The 14,777-nt window shown below is 35.3% G+C and overlaps 2 protein-coding genes across 2 annotated transcripts; both read right to left on the minus strand.

The window, feature by feature from the left end:
• Positions 1–397: 397 nt before the first annotated feature.
• On the minus strand, positions 398–5,858 carry LOC133672388 (probable glucan 1,3-alpha-glucosidase). Its single transcript, XM_062092791.1, has 6 exons — positions 4,205–5,858; positions 3,189–3,462; positions 2,957–3,092; positions 1,713–1,923; positions 1,383–1,589; positions 398–956 (listed from the first exon to the last, which is right to left on the minus strand). The coding sequence occupies exons 1-6, from the start codon at positions 5,804–5,806 to the stop codon at positions 588–590; spliced, it is 2,799 nt and encodes a 932-aa protein (XP_061948775.1). The 5' UTR covers positions 5,807–5,858; the 3' UTR covers positions 398–587.
• Positions 5,859–9,721: 3,863 nt separating this feature from the next.
• Positions 9,722–14,694, minus strand: LOC133673564 (uncharacterized). Its single transcript, XM_062094437.1, has 10 exons — positions 14,045–14,694; positions 13,666–13,763; positions 13,551–13,596; positions 13,172–13,254; positions 13,006–13,070; positions 12,313–12,374; positions 11,487–11,546; positions 10,993–11,025; positions 10,053–10,118; positions 9,722–9,976 (listed from the first exon to the last, which is right to left on the minus strand). Exons 1-10 carry the CDS (start codon positions 14,531–14,533, stop codon positions 9,932–9,934), a joined length of 1,047 nt encoding a protein of 348 aa, XP_061950421.1. The 5' UTR covers positions 14,534–14,694; the 3' UTR covers positions 9,722–9,931.
• Between the last annotated feature and the right edge of the window lie 83 nt (positions 14,695–14,777).

A 14,777-nucleotide genomic window follows, 5' to 3' on the forward strand; every position in this document is an offset into this window, starting at 1 on the left:
GACGACTCATGTTTGTTTTCCCAGAATCTTTCAAACATTGTAAATCATTGTTGATATCTCATAATATTTTATCTTATAGTATCTCAAGTGCTAATAAAACAATTTTATCGTCGTTTCCTTCGACATCAGCACCCACTAGATGGGGACTTCTTTTGAAAACCTTTTTTTTTCACCGCAACATGAAATCAAATAAATGCATTTTTATCTAAGCTTTTCAACTTCCTTTTTAGTTGGAACCAGCAAATTTTTTATAATTTATTGCACATAATTTTTTATTTTGACGGTAATAAAATGTTGACCCCGCAACCACCCGAGGAAAGGCTCACATCTGAGGAGGTAGGTGGTGAGGAAATAGCTTACAGAGAATTAACAAAAGGTTAAGTGTGCAGTCATAGTGTAGAGGCTAGAGTAGTGTGTTTCATATGATAAAGTAAAAATTCCACAGGACGAACAAATTAGCGTGCTTATATATTTCTCATGACAACTGAATTTATGAATATTGGTCCAATCTAGGAGTTCACTACAATATTCTAACCGGGGGTGTTTTTCTATCCTCCAGGGAAAGTTTTGTGGAACTTGAATTGTTCTTACAAAATTTTTATTGTCCAGTCATCGGAAACTTGGACAGCTGGTTTGCGGATGGTTACTACAGAAGATCCACGCCCCCCTTCAAGCATAAGGGGCCCGAGTTCAACTTCAACCTCCTGATTTGCCGGCTCAATGAGAGCATTCTTTGGTCCAGGAGAGTAACCTAGCAGTATAATCCTTTCGAGGATGCTCTTTGATGAAAATTGGGATTTGCTACTGCTGGAGGGGGCCAGATTTATGGATGTAAGCTTTCCATTAGCAAAGACAAAACGGCGATGGATGCAAGCCCCTTGCAAAAATTCATAGCTTTTTCCATCATCGATGTAGAGCTCGCCTTCAGCTGCTTGAGAACTGTTTAGAGCTATCACCTGTACCACCAGAGATATGACCAATCACTCATGATTTCAACAGCATTTAAGAGTGAGTTATCAAAGGCAATTATACAAAAAATTGTAACAAAATCATAGGCATCAAACCTTGATGAGTTTTTTTTTTAAAAAAATAAAAATAAAAAATGCATTGGAATTACAGTTATTTTGTTGACTAAAAAAAAGTACAAAAATCTGCCTTGACATGCATGCACATACTTGTCTATATACCATAAGAAGACGCAGCCACAGCCATAGCAAGCAAATTCAGGTTGTATTACCAACCACCTCAGTAGGACCAAAAGTTACATTGCAGGGGCAAGTTAAAAGAAACTCAAGAACAAAATATACTGATTCCAAAATCTAAAAAGTAAAGAGCAGTTGAGACTGGCATGTCCAATGAGCATCAGGCTGTTAGCTACATACCAGTGTATAAGGATCATTCACCATCTGCGTGGAGCTTCGACGAAGCCGGTCTTTCCTGGGTATAATAGTTCCAGCCCTTTGAAAAGCAGGAACACTTTCCTCTTTGGCCTCCAGCTTGTGGGTTTTGCCTCCCTTGTATGCAGCTCCAGTTCTAATGTCATACCATAATTCTTTCCCAGGCAGGTAAACAGATGCGTATTTTGCTCGCTGGATGGATGAAACCACAAATTTAAATTTGTTAAACAAAAGAAGAGGAGAAACTATATTAAATAAAGGGCAAACAACTAAATCCATTGCAAAATATGTAAAAAAAATTGGTTGCAGTAGCACCTCAGTGTAGATTCCTTGCACCAGGAGACTACTTCCAACCATGAAAGCCTCATCATTGCTGAAAGTAATTTCATCAGAAGGAAATTCCATCCACAAGGGGCGCATGACAGGAAGGCCAGTAGTGTTTGCCTCTCTAAATAATGTGTAGAAATAAGGGAGCAACATGTACCGAACATGTATGGCCTCTCTTATTAGCCGTGTGTTTTTCTCTCTGCAATCATTTAAAGAGTATCCATTTACTAAACTTATCAGATAATGAACATAATTTAAAATGAACAGTGGAAGAATAGAATAAAAAGAAAAGAAAACACTGGGAGGATATAGGTTATTGCAAGAAGAATAAAAATTCATTAAGTTTCAATTTATCCCAGACTTGTAGCACATGCGACCACAATTTTTTGCAGATTTACAAAGACCAGATTTCAAAATATCATCAAACTTCTTTTCTCAACTCAGTATCTGTATAAAGTCCGGTCCTTCTGTCTGGAAACTTTTGCATGTCATACATAGGAGTTCAAGATCATCAACAGTATCACTTGAATTTATGCTCCAAGACAACTCTATTCAGAAACACTACACTACAGCTCCCTTTATGAATTGAACCCTCCCATATGATGCAAGTGAACTATCTCATTGACATGATCTCATGCTCACAAGATCAAGGCAAAAAATATAAAAGAAAATTACTATCCTGTTAGTATAGCCAAGTGAGCATTTTCAGTTGGCAGATGCGAAAGCAGCCAGCTACACTTGTTTTACAGACAAAAGCTGGCCAGGATAGGGAAGTTAAGTGTCCACTCATCAAAGAGCATTATCAAAAGTCAGGGACCAGTATCACAAATTGTCCTCAAATTGGCTATATATTAATAGATTCTAGGGCAATTTTAACACATTTAAGACCAACAATGTCATAAAGAATACCTAATCTAGCCATCTCACCAAGATAATAATAAGAAGAAAAAATGATGCTAAAACATATACTTAAATCCCATAGGTATGGGATAACCAAGCAAAAGCTATCATGCTGTCATTTATACTACAACCACAAGGTCAGAATAAAGTTTAATCTCTGTATAGACTGGAATAATGGATATGCCTAGATTGAACAAGGGAAGAAGAGTAAGAAAAATACACAAGAACAATGTAAAACACCACTATCAATCATGAGTGCCCTTCCTGCTCAATGCCTCATGCCCAAATATATGTCCAAACATAGTTGAATGGAATAAATAGAAAAGTTATACCCAAATAACCAAGGTTCTCGTCTTTTGGTGTCCTGATGGGCATGGGCCCTGAAGAAAGGATAGAAGGCACCAAGTTGATACCAGCGAACTAATAACTCAGGCTCTGGGTTGCCAAAGAACCCACCAACATCCGCACCTAGAAGACGGGTTTTGAAGAAATAACAAAATGATTAAATGTAATCATCTGACAAAACAATACAAATGATTAGGAAAAAAAAAGAATTGCATTTACCAGAGAATGAAATTCCAGAGAGACCAAGTGTCAAGATCATTGGAACTGAAACCCTCAGGTGATCCCAATCTGCTGTGTTATCTCCTGTCCAAACAGATCCATATCTTTGACTCCCTGGGAAGAAGGCTCTTGACAAAACAAAAGGTCTGTCATTCCCACCCCCACGTTTTAGAAGACCATTAGATGTTGCCATGTGGAAGTAGTAGCCATAAGCATTATGCAACTCTCGGTGTTCAATGCCTTCATGGTGTAAAGCATCTCTTGGCATTGAGACCTGGTTACAACAGATATTGAGTTCATTAAACCCTTTTGTCTCTGTTACTCCATTTAAAAACATTATAAATGGTAGAATTTATTGTAAGCCCTACTTCAGAATACTCTCTGAAGAAAAAGGGCAGGGGGGGGTAAATCCTCGCCAATCATAATAGACAGAATGCGAAATGTAGCTGCGATGAAATTATTTTTTCCATCCTTTAGGTTCTCAAGTTCATAGACAAGCAGCAGTAAAATTCCTCTTACAAGTAGCTAAGCCATCAAATAAATTCCTGGTTTTCTATACAAGTATGCTACATCTTAGGGGAAGTACATTCACTCCAAGATTTAAACTTATAATCAAACCAAAATTGATTTAATCTATCAGACCATATTATATGAAGACAGAATATGCAAAAGACATCATCCAGTATTGTTAATAAACCTATCTACAAATTGCAATGGCTAATGGCTTAGTTTGATTTTTACACTAGATTTCAATTCTCAACATGTCTTTATCTCATATTAGTAAATCAAGTGGAAGCTGAAATCTATCCACAAACCACGCCTGCATTCTCCTAGTGAGCACAAGGCTCGATCATCATTAACATTTAAATTCTAAGTCTTTCTGGCAAAAGATAGTAAGAACATAAAACTTGTGGCATGCTGTCATCTACCAACTCATATAAGGAAATTAGAAAATATAATAAATGAAAGAATAAAAAGGAAAGAAAGAAATATTATTCAGTAACCAAGAAGCATACCTCTGGACCATTGAACACAGAAGGCTCATTCATATCATTCCAAATATATAATGAAGGAGTTGAACCAACATAATTTTCATACGAGAACTTATCACCCCACCACGACCTAATCTCTGGATTAACCATATCCAAATAAGAAGATGACCCAGGCCAGCACCACCCATCAAAATCCTTTCCACTTGCATCCTTTACATAATATCCTTTCTCAGTAGCCTCCTTGTGCAACCTAAAGGAATCATCCCTCTTAATATGAGGATCCACAATAGTCACCATATGCCTCCCTTTGGCTGCCAACTTCTTTTGCATCTCCTCTGGGTTTGGAAACAACACTGGATCCCATGTAAAATACCTTTTACCATCTGTATGCTCAATATCAAGCCACAAAACATCATATGGAATATCATGCTCATCAAATTTTGCATCCACATTCTCCACATCCTCTTCATCCCTATAATTCCACCTACATTGATGATAGGCAATGGAAAACAACTGTGGCATCGAAGGTCTCCCTGTTACACTCGTATACTGTTTCACAACATCTTTTGGTCCCGGACCAACAAAGAAAAACGCATCCACAATCCCCGCCTCACTCATCCAAAACGTATCAATACTCTTCTGCTTAACCAACTCGATCCCAGACTCTGCATCCCACCCATCTCCTAACACGTCAATCTGCATTTCCGCAGCATTCAGCCAAAAGAACCCCGCACTCCTCCCTTCTTTACCATGCGAAATCATCAAAGGAATCGACCCATACAATCCAAACGGAGACTCGTTCAAATACTCAAACACATCCAAATTAAACAGCCTATATGGCTCCGAATCTTTCTCAACTCCCGGCCCTCTAGTCGGCTTCAACGCCAAACTCGTTGCGTGTTCCGGAATCCCCGAAACAAATTCAGCATTATAAAATGAAACATCAAAGCTAATCGATTGTGGCCCATAAGGTCTCGTATCAGTATGAGACCTAAATCTCTCCTCCCAATTATCATCACTACCACTATCCTCATTATCATCGCTATCTTGCTTTTCTTGTTTCACTCTCAATTGCTCGAAATCAAATAACTGATGAGAGTTCAACGAAATTAATTTCTGATTACCCGACTTCTTATCACGAATGTAGATCTCAAACGGATCGTGACGGAGAACGGCGTCGTACCCATCAGATAAGTAAACAACCGTTGATGGAGAGGATTCGCCGTCCACAGTTTCCGTTGAGAGTCGTTGGAGCCAGAGCTTGCTAGATTCGAACTCTGGAAGGACGACATCAGGGACCTGAAACCGTCGTTTAGGAACAGGTGGGTCCGAGTGGTTGTAATCTTCGTCGATTTTGAGACGTAGGATTCCATCTTGGTAGACGGAGAGGGAGAGAATCAAGGGTCGGATTTGTTCATCAGTTTTAGAGAGTAGTTTAGCGGTTAGGTCGCCGTTGGAGATGGAGATGCTGTGAGGGGTTAGAGTGCACGCGCCGGGGGAGCGAGAACGAGCGCGTTTGCAGAAGGGAGTTTGGTGGCAGTTGCGGAATTCTTCTCGTTTGAAGGAAAGGACTGTTTGGGAGGTGAGAAAGAGGAGGGAAAGGATGAGGGGAGCGAGGGGTTTCATTGGAGAGAGGGAGAGAGTGAGAGAAGAGAGAGTAGAGAAGAAGAAGAAGAAAGAATAGGAAGAACTAATGGTAATTTCGTAAAATAAATTGTAGTTGGGTTTTGGGCTGCTGTATTTTAAAGTTTAAACTATAGAGGATATAGCGCGGCCCGGCCCAAATTAACTACTTGATTGTTTTGCCCAAAGACTTGTTTCCGTTGTAGTGACAGCCCGATCCTCAATTACCGATTACGAGGATTGATTTAAAAAAAAATATCCTCTAGTTTACTTTTTTTTTTATCTTAATTTTTTTAGAAATTATATTTTACATTATTGGTGAACCAATTTTTTTAAATTAGATGAAATAAGTAAATTAAATTACTTTCATATATAATAAAAAAGAAAATCAAACAAATAACAAATATTATACTCTCTTCTTATAATTTCTCTCTCCAAATAACATTATTTCTTTGATTAATTCCAAATCAAAATAAAAATCAAGTTTATTTTATTCGATATCTCTCTTATTGAGACATGCTTTGTTGATTCATATATAATTTATCTTGTCTTGCGTTATTGTAATCCTTTTTTTTTTCTCATCTAGAACATAGTAAAATGTTATAATTTTCTTTTACTCAAGACATTAAAATGTTTGCTAATGTGTTTTTTGTTGTTAATTACTATTAATTCATTACAATATATGTTATTCTACTTGATTTAACCAAACATTATAAAATAATTAATTGTTGAAAAGTTAATCTTGAACCTAAAAAAAGCTTAAAAAATTCAATACAGTTGTTTAATCCATAATATTCAAAATCTTGTATATGTTTTAACTATTGGTTAACATAATTAATCATATTTCTTTGGAAACTATAATTTTACACCAATTGGAGGGTTATGAGTTATTATTAACAAAATCTAATTTTTTTAATTTTTGCTTATAACATGTTTAATTTGTTCAATTGAGCCCTTCCATTGAATTGTTTAACCTAATTAGGCATGTTTTTTGAAAACCCTAAAAAACCTCAAATTAAAGTTAATGTGTTGTTATTCACAAAACCTTTATTGTAATGAATAAGAAAGTTATTGATTTAATCTTGAGGGATAACTTAACTGGTTAGGTCTTAGGTTTATTCCTCAATGATCACGAGCCTTCAAGGCCATTGAAAGCTTACATGGTCGTTAACTTCAGGGCTTATAGGATTAATCGAGGTGCGCACAAACTGGCTCAGACACCCACGTTAATAAATAAAAAAGTGATTGATTTTATGTCCATTACAAAATTAGTATGCAATGCATAGTTAACTAATCTATAGTTAAGAATCTTTTAGAACATTAGGTTATATAAATACATATTTGTTCTACTATTTGCTGAAAAATAATCAATGATATTTTATTCCTAGTATTATAGGTGTAAGAGGTTTTTATGATCATATTTGTTGAGGAGTACCATTCCAATTTTTGTTCATAACCTTTTGCTAGGATTTAGTTTGCTTAAATTAGCTTCTTCCTAGAAAAGGACAATAATGGAGTTCTAAAAATCTTACATAAAAAAATTAGTGAATTATATAGTAGTGTTGAAGCCTTGAACCCTGTACTAGAACCTATCGAACATGAAATGAGATAGAAATTTGGCAATTATTGCTTAAATGAATTATTAACATGTCAATTTACTGTAAGTAACATTTTATTGATATGGTTTGCTTTGTAACAAGATGTAATATAGTTTTACACTGATTATTATCATCTAACTTGTAGTAAAAACTCAGATAACTATGATATTAACAAAATTAAGAGGTGAGAATTAGATTTTCCTTGCAGAAGGTGTTAGGAGGTCGATAAAATTGTTAAAAGACAATACCTTAATTATTGGCTTTTTAAAAGTATAATCCCTTGTATAAACATTGTTTAACATGTATGTAATATTGTATTGTACATCATATAAGATACAAAATGTCAGATATATTTGTTCATCATGAAAGTTTTTTATATGTTGAAATATAAGAATTTACTAATTTTTATGTCACTAGAGAAGATTAGGTTGAAATTTATGTCTAGGCTGTAAGATGGAAAACAAAGATCACACCATATGTTAGGAAATTATTAGACAAGTTTGTTGAGAAGTCTAGGAATATGAGAATGATTTCAAGAAGTTCTAATAAATATCAAGTATTTGAGGGCCAAACCAGATTTTATATTGTTTTGAATGGAAAAAAATGATCCTTTGTATGCATCACAAGAGAATTGAGATAGAAGATTTATACCATGTATATTACATTGTGAAAACATTTAGGAAGACATATAATAAGATTGTGCACCTATTACCAAAAGTTGATATAGATCCTAAAGAAAATGATGTAATTATTTTACCTTCAAATTTTAAAAGGAGTGTGGGTAGACCTGAAAAAAATAAACAAATAGAAGATCAACCTAGAACTGTAAATAAAAAAAGCTTCCACACTTAGGTACAACATATGCAAGTAATATGACCACAATTTCAAGACATGTCAAAGAGATAATGCTGCATAAATTAAAGAATTCAATGTTGCTAAAGGATCCAGTGGTACTACTAGAAGATCTAGTGGTGCTGCAAAAGGAATGAGTGGTGTTGCCTTTGGATCAAGAGGTTCTAAAGGTGGGAAAGCTAGCAAATATAGAGGAGTGGTGTTAGTTCATCCTTCTCTCAACCCTCAACACCAACACATATTAATTTTTCTAAATATATACGATAGTTCAATTAGTTTAATAATTGTTCTATTACTAATCAATATTCTTTGATATTGTAGACTTTTATTGATATTTTCTTATTTCAACACTCTACTTAAACTAAAATCCATTGATTTAAAAATGTTGAACAATCAAATTATGGATTTGTTTTAATTGTTTCAAGCAATAAGAATGTAAATATTGCAAATCATTGTGGATGTTATAGCAGGTTTAAATTATGAATTATATTGCCTTAATGTGCATGTTTTTGCTATATTTGATATTTATGTTTCACGTATTTTGTTTGCTAGGAAATACATGTATTTCATTTTATTTGTTTAACATAAACAATATTGTAATGAGAAACACGAACATAACACACACACACTACATTAGTTACTAATAACAACTTTACACTTGAAAAAATAGCATCTATATTATGGTTATTAATCTAAACTTTACGTAATTCATCTTTCACATTCTTCATTTCATCTGAAATTCACTCGATATTATTACCATTTCCTCCCCCTCTTATATTTAATTCAATTTAATTCATAAATTTGCATTAATCAATAAAGCTATTATTGTATAACTTGTCATCATATCTACAGACTATCTTATTTTTATCTGTTTTTATTTCATATATCCTAACAATTGCTCTTTCCTTGCATTTCATGCACTTTTTATTTTTGAATTTTAGTTCATTCAAGCTATAGCAAGTTTTTAAGCTATTAGCATTAGATATAGACAGCAACAAGTTGATAATATGTATACATATTGTTTGCAGTATATGTGCTAGAAATTTTGGATTGTTGTTGCCAAAACTTATAGTAGTGTGTGTTTGCTGTTATCAGTTCATGTGATGGAAATCTTGGTTGTTGGCAATGTGTTTAGTTCTGTTGTTGCTTTGAATTTTCAGCGGTGTGCGCTTTTGTTGGTTGTATTTATGCAGGGAGTTTAAAAAAATTAAACAACAGAAATAGATTAGAGATAGAGTGAAAATAAATAAATAAATAAATTATATGATTTCTTTTAATTAAACCCTTTTAATTTATTAAAATGTTAATATTTTATTTTATTTCATAAGAAATTAATCTGACTAAATTTAAATTGAATTTGATCAAATTGTTTAAATTAACCAGATTATTTAGACGATCAGTTCAACTGCGACAAGATGAATATTAATCCAATTAAAAAAAAAAAACCCTAGACTAGTGAAGCTCGGGATCCAACATGTCAAGATCTAATAAATATAGTTTAAACATTTTTAACATCAAACAAAATTTTTTTATATACAGAGAAAAGATGCAAAAAAGAAATTAATGGTCTTGTGCCTCTCTTTCCCACGAGAAATATCTTGAAGCAGAAACAAATAAAAGCCGCTTCCTTAGAAGTGGAGTGTTTCATCTTTTACAGAAGTTGATGCCAACTCCATGGTCATCTTTCACCCATCAGCGATTCCAGAAGAGCAGCCTCTTCTTCCTGCAAAAAAGTGTGAAGAAACTCTATTCACTGAGGAATTGGGTGGCTTGTGTAAAGAGAGAGACCACCTACTTACCACAAGGGCATTGAATTCGGTCTCCTCGTCTATGGCGCTTATGATAGCTGGGTCCTCTAAGAGATCCTGTTATAATCATCAGAGTATAAGAGCTAAATCAAGTGGTTATACTTAACTTCAAAAGAAGAAAATCATCACTTGATATGAAACATCAATGAAATGCTTAAACAATCTCATCAAGAAGAGCCTCCTTGCGCAGGTAATTACTCTCAAGATACAGACTGGCCACCATTATTCCTTCAAATCTTGATTCTGGTGAGAAACTCAAATCCACAACTTCCCTAACCCTATCTTGCTTTTATATCAACAGCTTCAAGTAAATGCTTAGCCTACTGAGAAAGAACCTTTTATGACTAAGGGCTGGGAGCTATAAAATACATACAGTCAAGTTTTTGGTAAAGGAACAAACAGGTCTAACCATGGGCGACAAAAGCAAAGGCCACGCTAAGATCCCATTATGTGCCTCTGCAATGCATGGAATTGCTATTCCTGGTAAATGAGAGTGAAAAAGAACTGGACACTTCTTGAGTGATAAAATCACGGTAGCTAATTTGATCACATGTGCACGGACACAAATATTAGTAGGCAGCAGCCATGGGTATCTATGATATTTGGAAAGTGCCACCTATTTTGCATATCTTTGCTTGCATGGCGTAAAATTGCAAATCCAATTAACCTATTCCATTAAGGTAGGATTAGAAACCATAGTGCTACATGCTACAACATACAAAAGATAAATTGCAGTTCTGGGACAAAAAATTCAGCAAGTCTTTTTATAGTACTACTTTCTACTGCTCATGAGTGTGTGTGTGTGGGTGTGTGTGTGTGTGTGTGTTTGAAGTGAAGATTTAAAATAATCCTTAATGCAAAAGGAAATGGAACAGTATGGAAACAAAAGGAAAAAGTAAACAAGCTCCATCATGAAACTTATGTTGCTTACATCATCAGCTATTTGCAACTGCCCATCCTGATCCTGCACAAACAAAATTCAACTTCGGTAAGTTCCATTTCTATTCCATGGATCACTCAAGTCTCCCTGTTCTTGAGCCAAAAACTTCTAATTGAAGTTCTCTCTCTCTCTCTCTCTCTCTCTTTTTACTGGTAATTCTCCTTTCATTTAATTGACTTCTGGCAGTTTTTCACAACAAACAACATGAAATCAAGCCTTGAAAATAAAAAATAGAACTGGTTTTCATTAAGTTTGGATAAAACTAGAATTTCATAAAAATCTCCAACCCTTCCAGCCAACAAAATTCAATACCATAGCAGAGCATCTTTGTTGTTTCATTGATGCTAATTGAGTAAAGCATGTGGACTGGTGTAAAGAGCTTTAAATTGTTATCCATGGGACTACATTTCAGGTTTATTAAGGATCTCACGTCCTCTTCTCCTTAGATCTCTTCATTTATAGGAAGAACAGATTAAAAACAGTACCTTAACAGCGACAAAAAGAAGTGGATCGGATGGTGTATAAATCATATAATGTGCGCCATCCTGCAAGACAAAAAAAAGGTAAAGAATAAACAAACTAAACATTTGAAGGGAGTGCAATCCACAATTAATGTGATGTAATGGTGAATTGTCCATTGCAATGGTAAAAGTTTGTTGGGCATGAAAACCAAGAGGTTGCTTGTTTAAAGCCTAGCGGAATATCTTTACAGTTTCCTTCACAGGATAACTTAGTAATAGTCTTCAATCTATATATGTGATAAACTCAAACAATTCTTCATTTAGGACCTTCCAGTTAATATTCATTTCAAGAAAACAAGATAAAATAAAGAGTTCAGATTCCCAAGTCCAAGCATATGAATTCTTTGTGAACATAACTGCAAAACCACAATAATTTGCATCAAACTGAAGAAGAACAGAGTACACACCCAAATAAGGATGCTATAGATACTATTTTATGATATGGCCAAAGAAGAGTTTGCTAGTGCAGTTGGAGGAGTTCACTAGCACAGTTGTCAAAAATGATTTTTACAGCAACCAAGATTTCCTTCAAATCCTTGTGCTCTCTCGCATATGCAACTTGCGATTGTTTCATGCCATCCACTGATACTCAGTAGCTTGCAGAACATAATAGAAGCAAGCGCGCGTGCGCACGATTGTTTCATGCCATCAACTGATACTCAGTAGCTTGCAGATTATATTAGAAGCACGCGCACACACACATACATGCAGAAGCTTGTCCTCAATTAAAAAAAAAAATCAAATTTGAGACTACACATATATACTCAGAACCTAAGGCTATTATCATTACCAGATGGAAGCATGTAATTTCCACACCTTCATTTGGCAAGCCATCTATATCTTCACCATCATCTGCAGCATTTTAGCAAAATATCTCATGAAGAAAATAACTTATATCAGCTGTCATATTTATCCATCAATATTTTTGGAGAAACCCAATACACGAAATATATGCAAGAGGGTGTCAATAGGTAAGGAAGAGAGAAAAGGGGTAAAAAAGAGAGGACTTCATACAGGTTCTGAAAACAGAAGAATCAATCAAGTCAAAAAAAATTCTAGTTGAGCATATAAAGGAAGTATCAACAACAAAGATAACAACATTCCCAGGTGCCCATCTTCATAACATATGTAGTAAACATAATCGTAAATGACATAGCATATTGCATATGGTGATGGGATACACCCATTATGCATGCTGAAGAGCATCTATTATTGGGCAATTCCAATAAGCAATGGAAGATTAATGATAGTAATCCACCATGATTTTTTTAAGAATTTCCCAAAAACATTGTCTTAGGAATGCTCCAGTATGTGCAACAACTCATGTGAAACCTCTCAGGAATACTATGCCAATAGAGACACGTCATTTTACTTGAGAAATACCACTACAAAAGTTGGCCACTGAGATATTTCTATAATTAATTATAGCTGCGAAAATAAATCAAAATCTTAAGGAGTTTACATATCACAGGGTGGGTCATACCTGTCCGGAAATCAAATATGTCATCCTCTGAGTAACAAAATCCTCCTCTTGCCGTATAACAGAGTCTGATAAGAAAAAATCCAAACGGTAGGAAATGCGAACAGGAACAAACTTTTAAAAAAAATGATTCAAGATATTTTCTGTCCACCTAAAAATTCAATTATACCCGCTATGCACTAAATGCATGTGTATCTTGGCCAGAGCATATGCAGCAGCTGGAAGAATAGATTCAACTTCTCCATCACTGACCTATAAAACATAGAAAATTATAGACTACTAGGGTTGGTTACTATTTGCGAAAAAGAAGGCATTTCCTCAATGCTGCAGAGGGGAAAATGACATAATGTGTGCTTTTGTGTCCATGAATCCTTCAGCAGGAGGAAGAAAGATGTATCTTTCAAAGATGAACTTTCCCCTTCCAATGTTCCATTCAAGAAATACCAAATTTGAAACCAAACATTGCATGATATCGAATGATTAAGAAAAAGTGTCAGTGCCAAAACTCAATCATTTAATGTTCATAATTGAAGAGCAGAGAAACATACCGCAGACCAACCGTCAATATTTACACTCTTCAATATCTGAACAGGCCTGCAAAAATGAATCTATTTAATACACCAACAAGTATTCCATCACATATATTGCAGCAAAGTCACTCACGTGTCAGCTGGACATAGCAGCATGCATTCATCCCCTCGTGAACTTCTAAATATTCTCCTTATAACACACTCCAATGGATAATTATTCGTGGGATCAACCTGTCAGTAAATCTTCAGAATCTTCTGAATTGTTGAATGGGAAAATAAACATTTCCCTAACGTATCAAATCTTACCATTTTTTTTTCTTTTTCGTTTTTTTCAAGGCAATGAAACTAGCAAGAAAAACTAAGAAACCCCAACAAAAAAAAAACAAAGCAAAGAGCACCCGAAAGGAGCAGCAAAACACAGTAATAACAGAAACTTAAACAGCACTAAAGCAGAGAAAAAGCTATAAATTAGAAAGAAAAAAAACAATAGAAAGCAGAAGAAAAGAAATCACCATGGTGACAATCCGCTTAGTAGAAGCCAAGAGAACCCTTCCACTATCATCCACAACAAACCCAGCTGGTGGTTTAGGCAGAGGCATAGTTGGATGGGTAGATACTTTTCTTGAAACCGAATCCGAATAGAAGCCATCATCACTATCATCATCGTCATCATCATCAACCTGGACATCAGCAAGACCGCCATCATCTTTAACAATCTCGACATCCCTCAAATTCAAATTATCACCACTGCCACCTTTACTTCTTCTTTTCTTCTTCTTGTTAGTATTAGGCGAAGTTGTGGAAGAGGAGGAGGAGCGTTTCTTGACGGGTCCAGTTTGGGACTTGGCGGTGGCATGGCAAATGGGGAGTCTAATAGAGTTAGGGTTTTGGATTGAGATTGGAAATGAGATAAATGAGTTTTGTTTCTTACTAGAAGAAGAAGAAGAAGAAGGGAAGGGAGTGAGTTTTTGAAGAGCTGTGGAGATGGATAAGGTGGCCATTAATGAGTGTTTGTTCTAGTCCCTCCTTCCGGCTCAGCTACAACTCAACTCACTGAGTCACCGTCCTAGCTTCTAAGCAGAGGCAACACAAATCTGTGGCTACTGGCTAGTTGTTTGCCAAACTCTACTAACTCAACTGCAGCGTGATTTGGGGCGGCAGAGGAAGAAGGATATTTATTTGGCTGCAAATTCCAAAAAGTAAATTGTTTTATTTGGTCCCTGTATTTTTAACCTCATTATTACT

Source organism: Populus nigra, chromosome 14 (genome assembly GCF_951802175.1).
Source record: "Populus nigra chromosome 14, ddPopNigr1.1, whole genome shotgun sequence".
NCBI lineage: Eukaryota > Viridiplantae > Streptophyta > Magnoliopsida > Malpighiales > Salicaceae > Populus > Populus nigra.